Below are 23,896 nucleotides of genomic sequence, written 5' to 3'. Positions count from 1 at the left end.
CTAACCCCTTCAGTGAACACAATAAAATAATAAACATGGGAAACAACTTCGCTTTTTTATAAAACCAACTAACAAAAAGTGGAATAAAACGAGAACAAAATGGCATATGTAAATAAAAATGGTATTGCTAAAAACATCATCTTGTCCTGCAAAAAACAAGCCCTGCAAAAAAACAAGACGCCAAACAGCTCCGTCAGAGGGAAAATAAAAAAAAGTTATAGAAAAACATTTTTTCTATAAAATGATTTTTATTGTGCAAAGCATAAAAAAAAAAGATGTAAATATGGTATCGCTGTAATCATACTGACCCGAAGAATAACGCTGTCTTATCACGTTTACAAGATGGTGAACAGCATAAGCCAAAAAAAAATAAATTTCTGAGCTGCTGTTTTTTTTCATTCTGCCTACTAAATAGAACGCTATCAGAAAACTATGTACCCAAAAATGGTACCAACAAAAATGTCAACTGGTCCCATTTTTGGGTACATAAAGTTTTCGCCGGATTGCCAGATTCGGCACACTCCAGTACAGTGTTAATACTGTATAATGGCATCGCGGCAAGCTCCGGTCACATGACAGCATGTGACCGGAGGTTGCCACAATGCCATTATACTGTATACACTTACTGGAGTGCGCCTGATGTGTGTAACGGGCCTAACTCATTCCCCACCCACCGCTGGCCTCCAGTCACTGACAGGTCATTGCGGGGGGTTTTCATGCAGACCATCATTGTCCATAAGAGCAGAAAGGGTGTATGGGTGTCACAGAGGACAATCCTATGGGTCGAATGAGCGCGTTGATAGAGTGGCTTTTCCTCCTGCAGTTGTAGAGTTCTCCAGGGATTTATTACATGGACTATTGCATTGCCAGCATTGTAATTCTGCAGAAAATACAAATATGCACTTTTCTACAGGAAACAGCAGGCAACCAGCAAGGGTTAAAGTTGCAGGACTTGCAAAAATTGTCCATTGATGTGCTAGCTTTTAGTTAATAGGAGGCTTGGAAATTCAGCTTCTTTTGACTTAGTGATAAAAAGTAATCTACCCCCTGGAGTGACGTGGCAGTATGCGCATTCTGGTGTATGAACGCACATACTTATGTTTGTTGTGCAGTAAATGGAGAAATATGGACAACTAACAGCAATGTTAGAGATCTTTAACACAATTATTCCAAGAACTATATCCTAAAAATGTAAAAGCCACCCTCCAGGCAATACCTACAATATAGTAAGGTAAAGGTGCCCATAAACATAAGAGCAAAGGTCCCGTGCTCTCATGGGAGAGAAGCCACCCCCCGGGGTGTAAAGCAGAAGATAAAGGGAGGGGGAGAGTGGAGGATACGTGTGATTGATAAAAATGAGCATGTATATGTATGGGTGGGTGGAGGTAAAAGGAATAGCTGTAGTCCTCAACCGATAACTAGTGAAGGTGTATGGGCATCTATAGGTATAGCTATCTAAAAAGTATCAAAGTGACTCTTACTCATGTAACGGAAAGTCTCTTCAGCCAGGACAGGAGAAAGGTTTCCGAGTCCATTGCTTCTATGCGTTGGGGAGTGTTGTATCCAGTCTTGGTGATCATAGAGATACAAGGAGTCCACCCGTAACTTGTACTGAGGGAGCTGGTCTTCTAGCAAATTAACCAGCTCCACCTCGGGGGTATCCTGGCTGTGATAGACATCTGTGGAGAACATGAGATGCATACATCATTTGCTTTTTAATCTCTCCATACGGACACATCCATCCATATGGTTTAACATGTTTACATAAAAATAGTCTCCTAGAAGCATATTTATAGCAAGAGAAAGGACACTTTGGTTGCATTGTACAGCTAGTATGGGTTTTTTCCCCTTAATTGGTGTTAATAACAGCTAGAGGATGGGAGACACTCTCCTTTCACGCTTCTCACAGTTCACTAGAGGATAGTCTTTGAGAAGTTAGAACCTGAAAACTATTGAGATCGAATGATGGGTTGGTTATATTAATATTTCTCATGTACTTATGCTGACTTTATTTTTGCCTTAACCTCTTCAAGACACATGACGTACTAGGTACGTCATGGATCATGTGAGGTTAATCCCCACCACCCGCCAGTCTGCAGCGATCCACACACATCAGCCGATTTCAACAGCTGGCATGTGTGCCTGCCAGGCGCGAGTGGAATTGCGTTCCACCCGTGCCTATTAACCCCTTACATCTCGCTGTCAAATTCTGATAACGAGATGTATCAGCTCGCCGCCATAAGGATAACTTACCCACCCATATCAGAAGTCAAGTGACGTGATCACATGACTTCCAGTGGTTGCCATGGTAGCACAGGTCATGTGATGACTCCTGTAGCTATCATGAGTCACTTTCTCTTACTGCCGGCAGAGGGCAGTGTGTGAGTAAAGCAGCTTTTCTCCAGATCTCAGCTGTGTATGGAGAAATAAAAGAGCAATCAGACTGCTGATTATTATAGTCCCTTAGGGGACCAAGTAAAAAAAAAAGTTTAAAAAAAACCCTAAAAGTTTCAAATCACCCCCATTTGGCCCATTGAAAATTAAAGGATTAAAAAAAACCCAAACAAATATACACATTTGGTATCGGCGAATTCAGAAACGCTCAATAAAAATATAAAATCAACTAAACTGATCGGTAAACGGTGTAACGGCAAAAAAATTCGAAACGCCAAAATTACGTTTTTGGTCGCTGCAAATTTTGCGCAAAACGCAATAACAGGCGATGAAAACATAGCATCTGTGCAAGAATGGTACCATTAAAAAAAAAAGTCAGCACGAAAGGCAAAAAATAAGCCGTCACTAAGCCATAGATCCCAGAAAATGAGAACGCTACGAGTTTGGGAAAATGGTGCATAAAGTGTGCCACTTTTTTTGGATAAACGTGTGAAATTTTTTTTAACCCCTTAGATAAAAGTAAACCTATACATGTTTGGTGTCTACAAACTCGTACCGACCTGAGACATCACAGAAACACATCAGTTTTACCATATAGTGAACATGGTGAATTAAATATCCCAAAAACTACTGTGCGATCGCACTTTTTTGTGTGGTTTTTCCACACTTTAAATTTTGTTGCTGTTTTCCAGTTAACTATATGGTAAAACTTATGGTTTCATTTAAAAGTACATCTTGTGCCACAAAAAAACAAGCCCTTATATGGCAAGACTGAGGGAAAAATAAAAAAAAGTTACAGCTCTCTGAAGAACAGAAGATACAAAAAAAAAAAAAAACCACCAAAAAAAAAAAAAAAAAAAAAAAAAAGAGGGAAAATAGCCCGGGGTTGAAGGGGTTAAAAATTTTGTATTTCCATGCAATAGTATACAGCACCCGCAATACCATCATCACAAAAATCTAGCCACATCATTTACCATTTAATGTGAAAGATGGGAAATATTCAACTTTCAAAAAAGAAAAGAAAACATGGAAAAACACTTTAATTTAGTAATGCACAATATCATTTATGTATCTATCAGCATATTCCCCTGTAATGGCTTGTTATATCATACCCGAGCAAAATCGTCTTCTACCTGGGAATCATGGTGGTGTCATCCCGAAGACAAACATGTTTTCACTTTACAGAACTCGTTAGGTAATAACCTGATAACGATAGCAAAGTTCTCGTCCTCAATCAGATGATCGCTATATGCTGCAGATATAAAGCTCATTAACATGCCCTGCATATCAGGTGAGGGCTGCGCTCTTCCCTCTGATAGCATATATGTGGAGGGGTCACCAGGGATAGGGTTTGATACCAAGGTTTCGTACTGGTGACGCAGTCCAGACTTACCATTGCCAGGAGCCGAGTCTCCGCGGTGGATATTCATGAGTTTATCTTTACTCGCTAGGAGGCTGACATCAGCATCTACTCCGATTATAGTCTAGTATTAAGTAGTAAGGAGAAAAGACGGCTTCTCCAACGACGGCCGGTACGGTCAGGATCACATCTGCTAAAATCTTTGCTGGTTCATGGCATGTCTGGATCATGATGAGCACTTTCTTATTTCACCTTCCTTTTATCGTCATATCATCTAGAAAAGAAAATATAAAGACATTTTTCAATATGAATAAACTCCCTGAGAAGCAATGACATTTATTAGTTAACGGAAACGTAGGCGTCTTCCGTGTCCAAGAAGCGTCCAAAGGCCACGAGAAAGGATCGGACAATACTGGGTGTGAGCAGAGCCGAGCGTTATGTAACAAGGTTTGTTTTCTGGCTTGGAAATCTAAAGTAATGGGATCAGACGTCTGGACTATTTATTTATATAGGACTATTATGTATTCTTCACTGTGCAACCCAGAGTCTTATGTAAGAGCTTGCCTGCAAATAAAGCTAAGCACCCAAAACAGACAGGCGTCTTGTCAATGCAAATTATACTGCCTTTTTGGCATCCATATAGGCAGCGTTCTGGGAAAAAAACAAAGTGATATGTGACTAGCTGGGCCATGTATACTGTAACGGAGCACTTACCTAGACTATGCAATATTACTAGAGATGAGTGAACCTGAGGTTCGGTGTTCGGACCAAATACAAAGCTTACAAGAAAAACAAGAGCTTTGCAAAACACTCTAGTGAGCGCTGTGCTCGGGTACACTCCGTGCTCAGCCCAGTGTGAGACGCTTGCAGTGTTTGAACTGCTCACACTGGGGGTAACAACAGCCTGATCAGATGTAGTGTGCACCCCCCCCTCCCCCCCAAAAAAAGCCCACTCTCCCTCCCCTGGAGTTGATCTGTTTATGGCTGGCTGTGTGTGGGTGTGGAAGCCTGAGCTGCCCAATTAGTGACTTCCATTGGATTGGGGTTCAGGTCAAGTCCGAGTCCCAAACCAAACTTTAGATAAAGTCTGGCTGAACCCACCGAACCGAACTTCCACAGAGCCGCTCATCTCTACATATTACCCATTTATGCACTAGGAAACAGAAAGACAGAGCTTTGAAAAGGCAAAATACAAAAATTTATTTAAAAAAAAATTCTACAAAAAAAAAAATCACCAGAAACACATATAATGATAAGACATACAGATTAAAATAGTGCTATAAAGGGGAAAGAAACACCCACCCATCTATGGGTCTGTTTGAATTGTGGGACGCATTAGTGACGCTCTTTTACAATGGGTAAGCGACTAATTCAAGGCTTGATTTATTTCTGTACTCAATTTTCTATTTATTAGAGCCTGATCTACATACACATATCTGGGATGATTCTATGAGCGTGCTTCTGTCCCACACTTCGTGGGTGTTTCTTTCCCCTTTATAGCACTATTTTAATCTGTATGTCTTATCATTATATGTGTTTCTGGTGATTTTTTGTGGATTTTTTTTTTTTTTAAATAAAATTTTGTATTTTGCCTTTTCAAAGCTCCGGGTCTTTCTGTTTCCTTATGATATAATGGAGTGGTTCTTTTGAGATATAAATAATGACTGAGAGGTGTATTTTGTTCAAGTATATAACATACCATTTATGCACAGTAGACAACACCCTTAAAGGGGTTATCCGGCTTATTTTGAGTTTTTTTTCATTATTACCCTATTGGGCTACATTGGGGCAGGTAAGTAGATAGTGAGCACTTACCTGCCCTGCTGTCAGCCCCTCTCCCCCGGCTCAGAGTGGTCATGTGACCGATCCTGCTGCAATTTTGCTGCTTCCGGTCATTTCATGTCAACATGGGCAGGGCCATGTTGACATGCAAATCTGGAACAGCATGTCGCCGCCCTGCTGGGATGTACAGTGCGTGGAGTCCCCGCCCCCCTTCCCTGCACCCTCCCACAGATTCCCCCGCACCCCGTACTCTGCCCACAACCTCCCCCTGCACTGCTGTGGGGTCCGTGACCTGGGGGAGGGGCCTGGCGGCGGCTGCCGTGGTGTCAGCGCCAGCACCGGGCCCCCTGCTCAGGATCGCACATTCAAATATACCGGCATAACAGATCACAGATGCCGATATATTGGAAAGCGCTGATGAGAAGGAGTGTTGCGCTTCTCATCACTGCCCCGCTGTCTGTGCTCTCTTCAGCACAGCGGTGACGTCACTACTGTGCTGATATGGCCAGAGCACAGACAGCGCGCGAACGTGCAGGAGCGGCGGGGATCTAGGACGGGTGAGTATGTACTCCCTACATGTGTTCCATATGGGGTAGGGGGGGGGTCGGTACAGAGCGCCGTGTGTGCGTGCAGAGCCCGATGTGTGTATGCGGTGCAGGCCCGATGTGTGTATGCGGTGCAGAGCCCGATGTGTGTATGCGGTGCAGAGCCCGATGTGTGTATGCGGTGCAGAGCCCGATGTGTGTATGCGGTGCAGAGCCCGATGTGTGTATGCGGTGCAGAGCCCGATGTGTGTATGCGGTGCAGAGCCCGATGTGTGTATGCGGTGCAGAGCCCGATGTGTGTATGCGGTGCAGAGCCCGATGTGTGTATGCGGTGCAGAGCCCGATGAGTGTATGCGGTGCAGAGCCCGATGTGTGTATGCGGTGCAGAGCCCGATGTGTGTATGCGGTGCAGAGCCCGATGTGTGTATGCGGTGCAGAGCCCGATGTGTGTATGCGGTGCAGAGCCCGATGTGTGTATGCGGTGCAGAGCCCGATGTGTGTAAGCGGTGCAGAGCCCGATGTGTGTAAGCGGTGCAGAGCCCGATGTGTGTATGCGGTGCAGAGCCCGATGTGGGGCTGTTATTTGCAATGCTGTAGTGATAAAAGGTCAGTGCTGGGGCAGAATATACTGACAGGGAATGTGTGTGCAGGGGGCGGGCTGGACACTAGGGAGGGGCTGGACACTAGGGAGGGGCTGGACACTAGGGAGGGGCTGGACACTAGGGAGGGGCTGGACACTAGGGAGGGGCTGGACACTAGGGAGGGGCTGGACACTAGGGAGGGGCTGGACACTAGGGAGGGGCTGGACACTAGGGAGGGGCTGGACACTAGGGAGGGGCTGGACACTAGGGAGGGGCTGGACACTAGGGAGGGGCTGGACACTAGGGAGGGGCTGGACACTAGGGAGGGGCTGGACACTAGGGAGGGGCTGGACACTAGGGAGGGGCTGGACACTAGGGAGGGGCTGGACACTAGGGAGGGGCTGGACACTAGGGAGGGGCTGGACACTAGGGAGAGGCTGGACACTAGGGAGGGGCTGGACACTAGGGAGGGGCTGGACACTAGGGAGGGGCTGGACACTAGGGAGGGGCTGGACACTAGGGAGGGGCTGGACACTGAGGCCGGGCGGTGCCAGCTCTGACTGGGAGGTGTGGCACAGGAAGTGGTCAGTTTGCTAGAGCTAAATGTAAACAGAGAGCTGCAGAGAATAAAGGGTGAATTCAAGAGGAACAAAAGTTAGAAAACAAAAAATAACAATGTAGGGGTGTTTTATATGACAATACAGCACAGATTAGCTTAAACTCAAAAATTTTTGTTATGTCGGACAACTCCTTTAAGTAAAGTGCTTAGAAAATAAGCACCTGTGCAATTTACCCCTTATTAAAAATCCACCATGTTCTCTAGAATTGTGCTCAGCCCATTGCCAAGATTACTGGCCACCCTACAGTCTCATTATAGCAGGGTAACTAGGAAAGGAGCGGGCAGAACAAGCAGCCTCTATACAAGGGGTGGGGAACCTCCAGCCCAAATACAGTTTTTTTGTCGTTTCCTCCAGCCCCCAGGCAGATCCACATGGACAGTAATTCTTGGGTCAGTAGCCCATTTTGCCAGCCTTTTATTCCTCCTTACATTGTGAGCACACAGCGCTCACTACTGAATGTTGCGGTGCAAGAAATTAGTTTATGTCCTGATATTGGTTAGTGCCAGAATCAAGCTGTTCTCTGCGGGCGGAGTTAAAAGGGAAGTGAGTGAAGAGCATGTTAAGATGGTAGCAATTTCAGTGTCTCCTATGTTATGTATATATACTGTATATAGCAGTCTCAGTATATCCTATGTGATGTATATACAGCAGTCTCAGTATATCCAAAGTGATGTATATAGCAGTCTGTGTATCCTATGTAAAGTACAGTACTAACCAAAAGTTTGGACACACCTCATTCAAAGAGTTTTCTTTATTTTCATGACTGAAAATTGTAGATTCACATTGAAGGCATCAAAACTATGAATTAACACCTGTGGAATGAAATACTTATCAAAAAAGTGTGAAACAACTGAAAATATGTCTCATATTCTAGGTTCTTCAAAGTAGCCACCTTTTGCTTTGCACACTCTTGATGAGCATCAAGAGGTAGTCACCGGAAATGGTTTTCATTTTCACTTCACAGGTGTGCCCTGTCAGGTTTAATAAGTGGGATTTCTTGCCTTATAAATGGGGGTGGGACCATCAGTTGTGTTGTGCAGAGGTCTGGTGGATACACAGCTGATAGTCCTACTGAATAGACTGTTAGAATTTGTATTATGGCAAGAGAAAAGCAGCTAAGTAAAGAAAAACGAGTGACCATCATTACTTTAAGAAATGAAGGTCAGTCAGTCCGAAAAATTGAGAAAACTTGAAAGTGTCTCCAAGTGCAGTGGCAAAAACCATCAAACGCTACAAAGAAACTGGCTCACATGAGGACTGCCCCAGGAAAGGAAGACCAAGAGTCACCTCTGCTGCGGAGGATAAGTTTATCCGAGTCACCAGCCTCAGATATAGCAGGTTAACAGCAGCTCAGATTAGAGACTAGGTCAATGCCATACAGAGTTCTAGCAGCAGACACATCTCTATAACAACTGTTAAGAGGAGACTTTGTGCAGCAGGCCTTCATGGTAAAATGGCTGCTAGGAAACCACTGCTAAAGACAGGCAACAAGCAGAAGAGACTTGTTTGGGCTAAAGAACACAAGGAATGGACATTGGACCAGTGGAAATCTGTGCTTTGGTCTGAGGAGTCCAAATTGGAGATCTTTGGATCCAACCACCGTGTCTTTGTGCGATGCAGAAAAGGTGAATGGATGGACGCTACATGCCTGGTTCCTACCGTGAAGCATGGAGAAGGAGGTGTGATTGTGTGAGGGTGCTTTGCTGGTGACACTGTTGGGGATTTATTCAAAATTGAAGGCATACTGAACCAGCATGCCTACCACAGCATCTTGCAGCGGCATGCTATTCCATCCGGTTTGCGTTTAGTTGGACCATCATTTATTTTTCAACAGTGCAATGACCCCAAACACACCTCCAGGCTGTGTAAGGGCTATTTGACTAAGAAGGAGAGTGATGGGGTGCTACGCCAGATGACCTGGTCTCCACAGTCACCAGACCTGAACCCAATCGAGATGGTTTGGGGTGAGCTGGACCGCAGAGTGAAGGCAAAAGGGCAAACAAGTGCTAAGCATCTCTGGGAACTCCTTCAAGACTGTTGGAAGACTATTTCCGGTGACCAACTCTTGAAGCTCATCAAGAGAAGAGAATGCCAAGAGTTTGCAAAGCAGTAATCAAAGCAAAAGGTGGCTACTTTGAAGAACCTAGAATATAAGACATATCATCAGTTGTTTCACACTTTTTTGATAAGTATTTCAATCCACAGGTGTTAATTCATAGTTTTGATGCCTTCAATGTGAATCTACAATTTTCAGTCATGAAAATAAAGAAAACTCTTTGAATGAGAAGGTGTATCCAAATTTTTGGTATGTACTGTATATATTGCAGTCTCAGTATATCCTGTGATGTATAGCTGGGGTCTAGTGGAGCTGCACCCTTTCCTTGCTGGCTAGGTGATCTAATGGGTATGTGTCTTGTATCTACTTAGTAGTTTGGTGGCTACACAGGTAACTTTTGAGTGTCAGGGGCTGTGATCTTTGTTTACAATTGTGCTGCTAGTATTTATCGCTGCTTTTGCATCAAACACTTTATATATGTTAGATCCTGCCTTGTACTTTTGCACTATGTTGCACTTTATTTACCTTTTTTACATCGCTGCCCCATAGATATATCTACATTCAGACACCTCTTTACCCATCCCTATACATATGTGTTTTTTTGTACATTACCAGCAAGTGCTAACTCCTGTAGTTTGCATCCTTACCAGCACCTTCTGTATCGTTCATTTTAAACATTATTGTTTGTCTATTGTTAATTAATAAAGATTAATAAATTTTTGTATCAAGGTAGTCTAGCGACTCGTTCCTATGGTTTTTTTCATTATATTTGAGTCTCTACCAGGGATTAATAATCCAATTGTCCAGTGTTGGGGTCATGGTGGTCATTTTTGATCATCAAAGATTTTCCCCATTCTTTGGTTTTCAGGTGTTGTTTGTATATATAGTAGTCTCAGTGTGTAGACCAGGGGTCTCAAACTCGGCTGGGTGTACGGGCCGCACAGAGGAAAAAATAATTTGGGGGCCGCATTCTTTGCGGGACAAAAGTGACATTTTTATTGGTACCATATATATTTTTTTACACACCTTTGAGTCACTGATTTTCAACATTTTTCACTTGTTTATTATAACAAATGTGCACATTCTTTGGTTAAATATAAAAAAAAAATAAAAAAAATTTGATGGTAAAAATAAAAAAAAAAAAAAGTCATGCCTTATTTTGTTGTTTTTTTTTTTACATTTTATCCCTCTCTTGTAACTACCGTAATAGTGTTACAATTATCACTATATAGAAATTTTGGCCAACATCTTTTAGTACTGTTCCCCATCCTATAGTAATGTGCCCACCTTGACCCCATCCTATAGTAATGACCCCAGCCTTGTCCCTATTCTATAGTAATGTCCCCATCCAATAGTATTATGCCCATCCTTGTAATGTCCCCATTTTTTAGTAATGTCCCCAGCCTTGTCCCCATCCTATAGACATGTGCCCACCTTGTCCCTATTCTATAGTAATGTGCTCACCTTGTCCCCATCCTATAGACATGTGCCCACCTTGTCCCTATTCTATAGTAATGTCCCCATCCTGTAGTAATGGGTGGTGGGGGCAGTGGCGGCAGCGGGTGAAAGGGGGCGCTATAATTTACCGATCGCTCTCGGCTTCCACCTACAGACGCCGGAGTGAAGGTGAGGGGGAGGTCTCGGCCCCAGATCCACAGTGATTGGAGAGATCAGTCACAAGGCCGGTCTCTCCAATCAGAGCTGGGGGCGGGTGAAACAGAGGTCACCCAGCTCCAGCCAATAATCGGTGCTACAGCTGCACTTATCAGGGCTGGGTTTCAATGTTACAGCAATTTTCAATGGCTGAAACATTACAGTGGCTGTGATTGGCTGACGAACGCCGCACAGCCAATCAGAGCCTCCGTAGGTCCGGGGAGGAGACACCACCCCTCCTGAGGTTCCCTCCTCCCCGAATCTAAGGTACTTACTATTTGCAATGCACACAGTGATCGCAGCCACCGGGGCTGCGATTTCACCATGACGTACTGGGTATGTCATGGGTCCTTAAGTACCAGGGAGTCATGACGTACCCAGTACGTTATAGGTCGCTAAGGGGTTAATGTGCCGTCCTTCACATACACAAAAAATAAACACCATTCTTCTCACCTGTTCCACGCTCCCTCGGCTCCTCACCTCTGCTTCTTGCTCTCTGCAGGCCGTGCCCCGGTGACTATAGCGGCCGGTGCAGGGGCCGCAGCCCCTGGCAGCGATTTATGTCAGATGAATGTTTTGCCGGCGCTGCGCGCACAGTCCTTCCCTCTGAGAGCGCAGCGCCGGCAAAACACTCATCTAACAAAGTGCAGACAGTGGCTGCGGCCCCTGCACCGGCCGCGATAGTGAACAGGGAAATGGGCCTGGGGGCAAGAAGCAGCCTGCGGGCCACGTGTTTGAGACCCCTGGTGTAGACTAAGTGATGTATATATATATATAGCAGTCTCAGTGTATCCTATGTGATTGTATACTGCTTGAGTTCTATAAATGTTACGTGGCCAGTGATTATTTTCCTCACTTTGAGGAGGAGATAAGCAGTGTAATATATATATCTGTGTTCAGAACATACTGCTTTGAGCCATTTTTTACAAAACTGAATGTAAACAGTCTGCTGTGCTCCAAACCGAACCAAAAATGGAAAAGCAGCTACGAGTAGCAACAACAATTTTGTATGGGGTGGCTAATGATATAAATATCCAAATGGCCCTTAGCAGGAAAAAAAGGGAGAGGGAGAGGGAAAAAAAAAAAAAGAAGGTTCCCTGCCCTGCTCTATACTTTACAGCCGGTTTGTGACGCTCTAAGGCCCTGTGTGCACTAGAAGTTTTTGCTGCGTTTTTTACCGCGTTTTTGTGCAGAAAACGCTGTGACATTGCTTCCCCAGCAATGTCTATGGGTTTTCAGAAGTGCTGTCCGCACACAGTGTTTTTTTTGTAGCTGCGTTTTTGTGGTGACCACAAAAACGCAGAATGTCAATTATTTATGTGTTTTTCACTCATTGAATGCAGGGCACAAAAAGGCAGCCATAAATGCAGTAAAAACGCACAAAAAACGCACCCGCAGTAAAAACGCGGGTGCGGTTTAAACAAAAATGCACAAAAAACGCAGCGTGAAAAAAACGCCTAGTGCGCACATAGCCTAAAGCTGGCTTGGAACTAGATCTGAGCAGCTTTGCTTCTCCTGTGCCTCTCCAATGTCGCAGAGGCAATGCAATTTTTGCTACCACCCTTGGAGCGCGCTCACTTCAGACCAGTGGAACAAACCTGCTGCTGATTCAAACTGTCAGTTTTCAGGAGTGCACCACCCTGGCCAACCAAGAAGCCCGGGACCGGTGCACTTACATATACAATGGCAGAAAACGGCCTTTGAAGCACGGGGCCTTAACCCTTTCACGACCGGCCGATTTTTCGCTTTCCGTTTTTTTTTTTCGCCATTCTTTTTCTGAGAGACGTAACTTTTTTATTTTTCAGTCAATATGGTCATGTGAGGGCTCATTTTTTGCGGAACGAGCTGTACTTTTAAATGAAACCATCAGTTTTACCATATTGTGTACTAGAAAATGGCAAAAAAATTCCAAATGCTGAAAAATAGCAAAAAAAGTGCGATAGCACTATGGTTTTTGAGATATTTTATTCACTGTGTTCACTATATGGTAAAACTGATGTGTGGGTGTGATGCCTCAGGTCAGTGCGAGTTCGTAGACACCAAACATGTATAGGTTTACTTTTATATAAGGGGTTAAAAAAAAATCGGAAGTTTGTCCGAAAAAAGTGGCGCACGTTTTACGCCATATTCCGTGACCCGTAGCGTTCTCATTTTTCGGGATCTTAGGCTCAATGACGGCTTATTTTTTGCGTCTCGAGCTGACGTTTTTAACGGTACCATTTTTGCGCAGATGCTACGTTTTGATCGCCTCTTATTGCATTTTGCGCAAAAGTTGTGGCGACAAAAAAACGTCGTTTTGGCGTTTGGAATTTTTTTGCCGCTACGCCGTTTACTGATCAGATTAATTGATTTTATATTTTGATAGATCGGGCGTTTCTGAACGCGGCGATACCAAATGTGTGTATATTTTTTATTTTTTTAACCCTTTAATTTTCAATGGGGCGAATGGGGGGTGATTTGAACTTTTAGGTTTTTTTGTTTTTTTTTAATTTTTTAAAACTTATTTTTTAACTTTTTTTTTTTATTTTACTAGTCCCCCTAGGGGGCTATTGCGATCAACATTCCGATCGCTCTGCAGTATCTGCTGATCACAGCCACAAGGCTGTAAACAGCAGATACGCTGTCTTTCTCTTTTGCTGTGCCCCGGGCACAGCGAAAGTGAAACCAAGTCATGTGTAGTACAGGAGTCATCACATGACCCTGTGCTACCATGACAACTATCGGGAGTCACGTGATCGCGTCACGTGACTTCCGGTTTCGGGTGGTAAGTAAATGCTTACCGCAATCGCGCTTATAATGGCGCTGTCATGTATTGACAGCGCCATATAAGGGGTTAATCGGCACGAGCAGATAACGATTCTGCTCGTGCCTAGCAGGCACACATCTCAGCTGTGAAAATCAGCTGAGATGTGTGCCGATCGCGGCATGCTGCCGCCGGAGGACCGCGGGCAGTAAGATTATGTCATTTAGGACGTAATTTTACTGCCCGCGGTCGTTAAGGGGTTAAGGCTGCGACCGCACTTTGCGTTCACCTACTTGCAGTTCTAAACGCACGTTTTGTGCTTAATTGATTTAACCAAAGTTGCCTTTTTCAGAAATTTAGCGCTGAAAACGCATGCGTATTTACCGCGTTTAAGATGTGTTTTTAGCGCTTTTTACATGCTTTTCCACCTGCGTTTTGATAGATGCGTTTTGTAAATCAAGACACTGCTAAATAAAGGTTAAACATTCAAATATGTTGAAAAAAAGATAAAAAAAAAAAAGGATTAAATACTTAAGTGCAGAAATTAAAAAGAAAATAGAAATATATAATGGAATTATAGCGGTAATATAGTATTTATTAGAAAAATAGCACTACATTTAAAGGAGTTGTCCGACATAAACTCAAAAATTTTTGTTAAGCTAATCTGTGCTGTATTGTCATATAAAACACCCCTACATTGTTATTTTTTGTTTACTAACTTTTGTTGCTCTTGAATTATGACTTTATTCTCTGCAGCTCTTTGTTTACATTCAGCTCTAGCAAACATGACCACTTCCTGTGCAAAACCTCAGTCAGAGCTGTCACCACCCACCCCAGTGTCCAGCCTCACCCTCTGCCCGCCCCCTGCACACACACATTTCATCATGTCAGTATTCTGCCCAGCACTGACCTACTATCACTACAGCATTGCAAATAACAGCCCCACATCGGGCTCTGCACCCCACACCACATCGGGTTCTGCACCGCACACACATATGGCTCTGCACTGCACCTACACATATGGCTCTGCACCGCACACACATATGGCTCTGCACTGCACCTACACATATGGCTCTGCACTGCACCTACACATATGGCTCTGCACCGCACACACATATGGCTCTGCACTGCACCTACACATATGGCTCTCCACCGAACACACATGGCTCTGCACCGCACACACATATGGCTCTGCACTGCACCTACACATATGGCTCTGCACTGCACCTACACATATGGCTCTGCACCGCACACACATATGGCTCTGCACTGCACCTACACATATGGCTCTGCACTGCACCTACACATATGGCTCTGCACTGCACCTACACATATGGCTCTGCACTGCACCTACACATATGGCTCTGCACCGCACACACATATGGCTCTGCACTGCACCTACACATATGGTTCTGCACATCACACACATATATGGCTCTGCACCGCACACATATGGCTCTGCACCGCACGCACACACGGCGCTCTGCAACGACCCCCCCCCCTACCCCCATAGGGAACATGTAGGGAGTACATACTCACCCCTCCCCGGTCCCCGCCACTCCTGCACGTTCGCGCGCTGTCTGTGCTCTGGACATATCAGCACAGTAGTGACGTCACCGCTGTGCTGAAGAGAGCACAGACAGCGGGGCAGTGATCAGAAGCAGCGCTGCGCTGCTTCTCATCAGCACTTTCTAATATATCGGCATCTGTGATCTGTGATGCCGGTATATTTGAATGTGCGATCCTGAGCAGGGGGCCCGGTGCTGGTGCTGACACCACGGCAGCCGCAGGCGAGCCCCTACCCCAGGTCACGGACCCCACAGCAGTGCAGGGGGAGGTTGTGGGCAGAGTATGGGGTGCGGGGGAATGTGTGGGAGGGTGCAGGGAAGGGGGGCGGGGACTCCACGCACAGTACAGCCCAGCAGGGCGGCGACATGCTGTTCCAGATTTGCATGTCAACATGGCCCTGCCCATGTTGACATGAAATGACCGGAAGCAGCAAAATCTCGGCAGGAGCGGTCACATGACCACTCTGAGCCAGGGGAGAGGGGCTGACAGCAGGGCAGGTAAGTGGTCTCTATCTACTTAGCTGCCCCAATGTAGCCCAATAGGGAAATAATAAAAAAAGTCACAATAAGCCGGATAACCCCTTTAACATTTTCTTTAATTTAATTGTCGGATTATGTGTGTGTGTAAAGGGAGATATGAAATCATTAATTTAATGTGCAAAAAGCATGCGTTTTGTAAGTTCAAAACGCATGTTTTCTGCACAGAAAAAGCAGGTAAAACGCAGGAATTTGTAGGAATCTTGGTTTTTGCCATTTCTCATTGACTCCAATATTGGCAAAACGCACCTAAAATGGCAAAAACAATTGACATGCTGCTTCTTTGAACGCATGGTTTTTGCCACAAAATATGCAAATTAAACGCAGCGTTTAGAAACGCAAAGTGCGGTATAGAAATCTCAATTTTCCATAGACTTTGCTGTGAAATCAAAACGCAAGCCTTTTGGCATGAAAAGGTGCATCTCAAAACGGACCTAAAAAGCAGCTGAAACGCAGGTGGAAACGCAAAGTGCGGTCTCAGCCTTAGAGTTGCTCAGTTAGATCCTGGCATCGATCTGTTGTGTGCTCACTAGTGATCAGTCTAGCAGGAGTTAATTTCTGCTGGCCTGTGAAATGCTGCTTCACGGTCGCCTCTGCTGTTTAAAAATGGTGGAGTCTTCTCCATGCCAATAGCAGCTTTTGTGATTTCGGTCTATGTGCATGGTTATCCAGCTTCTGTATGCTATTCTGATGTTTTGTGGAAATATTCTTGTCATTTGATTCTCTCTTTCCCTTTCTTTATTTTCTCATGATCAGCTTTGGTCTATACCTCTGTGAGCGATTGCTGTGAGTTTGTGTTTCGGTTTCTCTCAGTCGTTCTTTAGGCCCATTTACACACAACCATATCGCTAACGAGATATCGTCAGGGTCACGGTGTTGGTGACACACATCCGGCCTCGTTAGCCATGTCGTTGTGTGTGACACCTTATTGTGATCAGTAAGGTTCGCAAAAAGGTGTAAAATCGGTCGTGTACACGACTACACGTTATTCATTTTTAAAAAATCATTCCTTGTTTGGAACGCAGGTTGTTCGTTGTTCCCGAGGCAGCACACAGCTATGTGTGACACCGCAGGAACGAGGAACAACACCATACCTGCGGCTGCCGGCAATGAGGAAGGAAGGAGGTGGGCGGGATGTTCCGGCCGCTCATCTCCGCCCCTCCTCTGCTATTTGGCGGCTGCTGGGTGAACCGCCCCCTTAAAGGAGAGATTGTTCGGTGGCCACAGCGACGTCAGTGAACAGGTAATTGCGTGTGATGCTACCGTAGCGATATTGTTCGCTACAGCAGCGATCACTCCGTGACACGCCACTGACGTGGGCGGGTACTATCGCTCGCGAGTCACAGCGTGTAAAGCCCGCTTTTCTGTCTGGGATTGATTTACCACTCCAGTCCTGGCCGCCTCCTGGTTTAGGGGTGAGAGAGTATTAGGCTACGTTCACACTGCGTTTTGCCTTACGTTTAGTGGTCTCTTTGGGGAATCGGTCCGAACCACCCCTCCCCCACCCCACAAAACATGTTTCGGATGCATGCACCGACAGAGCCATTAACTATAATGGAGCAGACTACGTTAGTGTATGCTCTGTCTTGCACATATACGTTTTCTGCAGGCGGACACCCGAACGTAGTCGACTGAGCCATCTTTTACCATTGTAAACAGCAATTCACAATTATTCACTAGAAATCGTATTACAAATCCCCAGCCTGATGACAGTCCACATACACCCAACTTTATGACACTTATGCTATACAGCACTATGTTTGCATGCCTTTACAAACAACTGTGCAATAACAGAATGGCTAGCTAAGCTCTTAAAATAAAATAAAAAAACATTATAGGAAGTTAAATATTAAACTTTTAAACTTTAATTTCCAAAGATCAAAGGATCAAATAAAAATTCCTGAATTTAAAGGGAAGCTGTCATCAGGAATTATCTCTAGGAAATATTACGAGCGCTTTTCCAGCCTCCTAATACCCTTGACATATATGTACTGTATGTCAAAAGTCATGGTGCTACCTTTGATGCATCATTCCCTGCACATGACAGCTGATCTGATCAGCCATTGTCTGCCTCTAACAGCCACAGGTGGATCTTTGATTCGCCTGCGGCTGTTAACCTGTTAAATCCCGCTGTCAATCTCCGATAGCCGAATTTAACATGTCAGCAGGGGAGAGTGTCATTCCTCTTGCACATCGGTGCACCTGTGACGTCAAAGGTATGTGCCAATGGGTTTTTATGGCTGTTGCTCATGGGAGACGGATTTCTGCCATACAGAGCAATGGTGTTGTATATAACAGGCGATCAGATGATCACAGCTTCAAGTCCCATAAGGTGACTTAAATACAATATTATATATATATATATATATATATATATATATATATATATATATATATATATATATATAATATAATATATGTGTGTGTATATATATATATATATATATATATATATATATATATACACACACATATATATATACACATATATATATACACATATATATATATACACATATATATATATACACATATATATATATACACATATATATATATATATATATATATATACACATATATATATATATATATATATATATATATACACACAGACATACATATATACATACATAGACATATACACATACATACATACATACATACACAAACATGTACACATGTATGTATAAAAAAAAGTTTTGCCCCATTGAAAAGAAAAAAATGGCAAACTGCACAACGAGGGCGGAAAAAAAAAATTAACATTTTTTGGACGCTGTAACACTGCAATAAGAGGGAAAACAAAACATTGTATCTACCCCAAAATGGTATTCGTAAAAACGTCAGCTCAGGTCGCAAAAAAAAAAATAAGCCCTCCCACAGCCTCATATTCCTAAAAAGGAAAAAGTTACGGGTCACGGAAAACAGCAAAATAAGCACATTTTTTGTAATTTACAAATTTGTGAATTTTCTTTTCGCCACTTAAAAGAAGAAACCATACATGTTAGGTGTCTACAAACTCACACTGACTTGTAGAACCATACTGACAGATCAATTTCACCATATAATGAACATTGTAAATAAAAAAAACCAAAAAAAAAAAGCACTTGCTTTTTTATTTTTCAACTTCAAACACACTTGGAATTTTTCCCCCATTTCCCAATACACTGGATTGTAAAATGAATGGAGTCCTCCAAAAGGACAAATAGTCCTGAAAAAAAAAGCAACCCTCATATTGGTATAGTGATTGAAAAACAAAAAAAAAAAAAAAGTTTATGGGTTGGGTCTTGTAAGAAGGGGGAGGAAAAAATGAATATGGGAGGGGAGGAGGGGGAGGAAATCACCTGGGTGTGTATGGGTAAGACCTCTTTCACACGTTCGTGAAAAACATGCATGTTTTTTCACGGACGTGTCAGAGGTGCGTATTGCCCTCTGTGAGCCGTGTGTATAACACACGTGTGTTCTCCGAGTGTTATCCGTGATAACACACGGAGAACAGGAACTTTCTACTCACCTGTCCCTGGTGTTGCTGTCTGTGGTGCTGATCTTCGGTCTCCGATCCTGCTGACTCCCCGCTGCTGCTGCTTCCGGCCGCAGTGAAGTGAATATTCAATTAGCATAATGAGCGGTGGTCGGCAGCAAGTGACAGCAACGGCAGAGACAGGAGAGCTGGAGAAGGTGAGTAAAGTTTTGTTTTTTTTTTCCTCACAGACACATATCTTTTCTCCGGTGCATGTCACACGGAACACATCCGTGTGGGCCGTGTGTTACATGTGACACGTTTGCGTTCCATGTGACACTCATGATGCCGTGAGAAACACACGGACACACGTAAGTACGGAACAGACACATGTTCCGTGCGCAAATACTTACATGTGTCCAAAACCATAGGAATACCTAGGTCTATGTGTGTACGTGTCTCCGGTACGTGAGAAAACATGCCAAACATGTACCGGAGGCACGTGCATGTGAAGGGGGCCTAAGAAAGTACCATACGCTGAGTAGTATAATGTAGTGAGTACATGGCCCTGCTGCGTGCATGAACGTTTCCAGACAGGAACTGCGGCTCTGCCGGGTGTCGAGAAAGATGGATTATTACAGTTTAGTTGTAGAGTGACTAAATACAGAGCTCAGGAAATATCTCTGCAGAACAATACAAGAAGCTTATAAATAGAAGAAACTGGAAGCTTATTGAGAAGAGGAAATGAAATCTCCAAGTGGAAGGTTTCCTATTTATAGAGAATATTGTATAAAATACTGACATTGTTCTTTCCAAAATATTTCCACTATGGTCATCGAAAAAACAGCGCTGTCTGCTATATACAGGGGCCGATACAATCTGTACTGGGGCAAAATGGCTTTATCACCTCCACGTATAGAGTGCATTATATCAGTGTTTTTATTTTCAGGGAGTGGGACTGACTGAACATGGCAAAAAGAAAAGAAAACAGGTGACCAAGACTGCACCAAGGATGGAGGCAAACAAGTAATACAAAGATTTTATCATTGTACATTTGGTGGATAATGGTGGTTATGGTCCATAGAAAGAGGACAGAACATGCTTTGGGAGTCGAAAGTAAGGGAAAAGTACTAAAAAAACCCAAAATCTCAAACGAATGGAATAAATAGGAGATTGGTTCCATCAGTCACTTATTCGGCCCTAGTAACATCACATGGCTTGAAGCAGGCAAACCGGATATTCATTAGTTCGGAAGCTTCCACCACTATATGCATAAACCCCTATATCACCCTATAATGTCCCGGCCATAATGATTTTTTTTGTTAAAGGAAGATTACTGGACATGTGAATTTCACCTCAGTGAACCTTGTTACAGAAGTATCCTGCACTAGAATCATGGCTGCAACTGGAGAACACCTGTGCACTTCATATCATTGAGAGTTGCACTTATTGCATGAATTCCATAGAAAAGGGAAATTAGCAAATTTGAAGTACCGAATTCTCCAATTAAATTTAAAATGTAACCTTTATTATTAAATTCATTAAAAAGGTCCTCAACCAATAAAACCAGACAAACAATACATATAGAGTTTGGCCCCTCCACACAAGGAGACACGTATAGGCCAATAATTCAACTATTACCGCTATAGTGATTGAAATTCATCTCACCAAATGACTAGATGCTACCAACATCAAGGTCCAAAAAATAATTGGATTAATCTCACCAATTTATTTATGATTCAAATTCTGATTGGTTCAGACCATCTCATGGCGGAACCTTATAAATAAAGGATATACCTCCCAACGCGTTTCATTCTGAAAGAACTCTTCAGGGGAGCTTATGAATCCATTCCGGGTCTCATAAAATAAAGAGCCCGTTATATCCAATAGGCATGCAGCGGACTCAGACTCATCACAGAGTCATATAAACGGTGAATCCAAATCAGGTCCCATACAACATGGACCCAGCACCTGATCATGCATGTGGCAGGAGCGGCCGTGCTTCTTGCTCTGTTCTAAAGTTGTATTCCGATAAATATATTTTATGTTCTATCCAATATCTTGATTATTGTATCATAAAAAATATTAAATGTCTGATGTTCACATACACATGTTCATGTACTACAATAAATTTTTCACTTAACTATAAGTAATATATGTAGGAGTCGGAGTTGTGGAGTCGGTGCAAGCGAAATTGAGGAGTATGAGTCGAAGGTTTGGCTTACCGACTCCACAGCCCTGGTAGAACATAGAGGCCAAGGCAATGATGCAGCTGCTTCTGGGGAAAATGTAGTATAAAAGTAAATGAAAATGACTGTCCTTGTAATACAAGGATGCCTGAAGTCCACCAAAACAAATCTGTCTCCTAGATATGGGACTGGTGCAGGGATATAAAGAGATTATACGAGACAACCACTTTAGCTCACTCTACTAACGAGAGGCCAATCTGAGCCGACACATAGCGAAGCCAGCACCACCATGGGGGCTTAGGACCGGACTAAGTAGGTAATTGAGAAGCACATACAGCATTTGTTATAATGGTGAATTAAATACTCCACACTGGGTTAAAAAAATATTTAAAAAATTGAAGGAGAATTTTTATCGCTGACAAATACTCAAGTGTGGATTCAAGCAAATAGCTCCATGTAAATGGACTATCACAAAGGTCCATGAGGCCTACCTATATCTCTATATGATGCCATAAAATAATCATGGCAAAAATCATAGCATTACAGCTACCGGTAGTAGAAAATACAATGCACATATTGCACTAGAAGGATCCCACATGATAGATCAAGTGACTCCATATTAAAGAGTTATTCCAGTCTTCATAGATCGATATTGTCAGGTAGGATTGGTAAAAAACAGCAGTTTTTTTGCACTTTCTTGATTCTTAAAATTCACAGCCGTTCTCGAGATATGAACACTTTTGTATACAGCTCGTTGCCTAGGAGACCGACCACCGATATTGTCTAGCTTGTAAACTGGAAAAGGAGGTAACAGCACGCCAGGCTAGCTTCAAAGTAGTGCATATAGGCTTAAATGGGTTGTCTACTACTAGGACAGCCCCTTCTGATTCTACATTTCCCCCAGGTAACGTAAAAAAGCCTATACTCACCTCCGCGTTCAGCGCAGTCCAAGAGATGCAGGGGCTTACATTACTGGGGTTCATGTGACGTTGTGATGTCACACCAGCCCCACCTACAATCTGCAGCTCTGTCTTTCCACCTTTGCACAAATGAGTTAGGCTAAGTTCACATTTCCGTTGTTTTCCATCAGTCACATGCGTTGCTTGACGCTTAGGACTGATGCGTTGTACAGCGGATGACAAGAATAAGAATTCATTGTCAGACTCCGTTGTAAAACGTGAGAGAGAGAACAATCAGCTGATCGTTCACAATAGCCGGCCGCCGGCTTTTGAGAGCGATCAGCTGATCACTTTCATTAGCCGGCCACTGGGTGATCAGCTGATCGCTCACAGGAGGCGGCTGCCGGGCGATCAGCTGATTGTTCGGCCGGTGAGCGAGAGCATGCGCAGCGAAATCCTAAGGATTCCGCTGCTGAAAAAAATGTTACACTCTGCGTTCCTGCCGCCCGACGGTCAGTCGTTCCACAACTGATCAGTTGGGCACAAGATGCAACGCAAGGGCATCAGTCACAATCCGCCGCTCATATAAGTCTATGGGAAACAACGGAATCTGCCAAACGGACTGCGTTGTTTATCAGAGCAGCGGACTGTGACTGATGCAAAACAACGGAAATGTGAACCTAGCCTTAATGAACAGGAAGTGAGTGCTGCAGCTGTGCTCACTCCTGCAGATTGCTCCTGTGTCAGAAGGTGGGGAGACAGAAGCTAGCGGTGATTGGATGAGGGGCTTGTGTGACGTCACAATGTCTTGCAAGCCCCAGCCCCTCACTGTCCGAGGAGGCGAGTAAGGCTATGTGCGCACTGGAAAATGGAATTTTCTCAAGAAAATTCCGCAGGTATTCAAAGATTACCGCACCCGCGGTAAAAAACCGCGGCAAACCGCACCCAAAAACCGCATGCGGTTTGCTGCGGTTTTACCGCGGTATTGTTCGCGGTATTGCCGCGTGCGGGTTGGGATGTGCTTTATTGCATTCAATGCAATAAAGCACATTGGAAAAAAAAAGTCATTTCACTCTGAGATAGATAGATAAAGAGACAGAAGAATAGATAGAGGGATAGATAGATAGACAGACAGACAGACAGATAGATAGAGGGATAGATAGATAGATAGATAGACAGATAGATAGACAGATAGATAGACAGATAGATAGACAGATAGATAGACAGATAGATAGAGGACAGATCGCTGCATTTCCCACGGTCGACAGTGAGTTCACATTACCGGCCGTGGGAAATGACCGGTAATTACCTCTGCTGTCTGCTGCATTCATTCAGCGCTGTGACAGTCGCGGCTGGATGTAAGCCTCGCAGGACGCCGGAGCTGTGGATTACGCCGGAGCTTTGTTTCGGGAGGGGTTAATAAAAGGGTTAACGAGGCTTGTTTGTTTTATTTAAAATAAAGGATTTTTCTGTGTGTGTTTATTCACTTTACTTACAGGTTGATCATGT

At 43.8% G+C, this 23,896-nt stretch overlaps 1 protein-coding gene across 7 annotated transcripts in view; it reads right to left on the bottom strand.

Annotated features, from left to right (window-relative positions):
* Positions 1-23,896, bottom strand: part of TRAK2 (trafficking kinesin protein 2) — a 116,463-nt gene that overhangs the window by 71,707 nt on the left and 20,860 nt on the right. For all 7 annotated transcript variants that reach the window (XM_075317618.1, XM_075317623.1, XM_075317622.1 and 4 more), the window contains exons 2-3: positions 3,788-4,028; positions 1,482-1,679 (exon numbers count right to left, since the gene is read on the bottom strand). In XM_075317618.1, the coding sequence (XP_075173733.1) occupies positions 1,482-1,679; positions 3,788-3,824 (235 nt within the window). In that variant the 5' untranslated portion in view covers positions 3,825-4,028. The remainder of the gene's footprint in view (positions 1-1,481; positions 1,680-3,787; positions 4,029-23,896) is intronic.

This window comes from Anomaloglossus baeobatrachus, chromosome 7 (assembly GCF_048569485.1).
Source record: "Anomaloglossus baeobatrachus isolate aAnoBae1 chromosome 7, aAnoBae1.hap1, whole genome shotgun sequence".
Classification (NCBI taxonomy): Eukaryota; Metazoa; Chordata; class Amphibia; order Anura; family Aromobatidae; genus Anomaloglossus; species Anomaloglossus baeobatrachus.
Note: the sequence above shows the minus strand (reverse complement) of the source record. Positions and strands in the feature narration are given on the sequence as shown.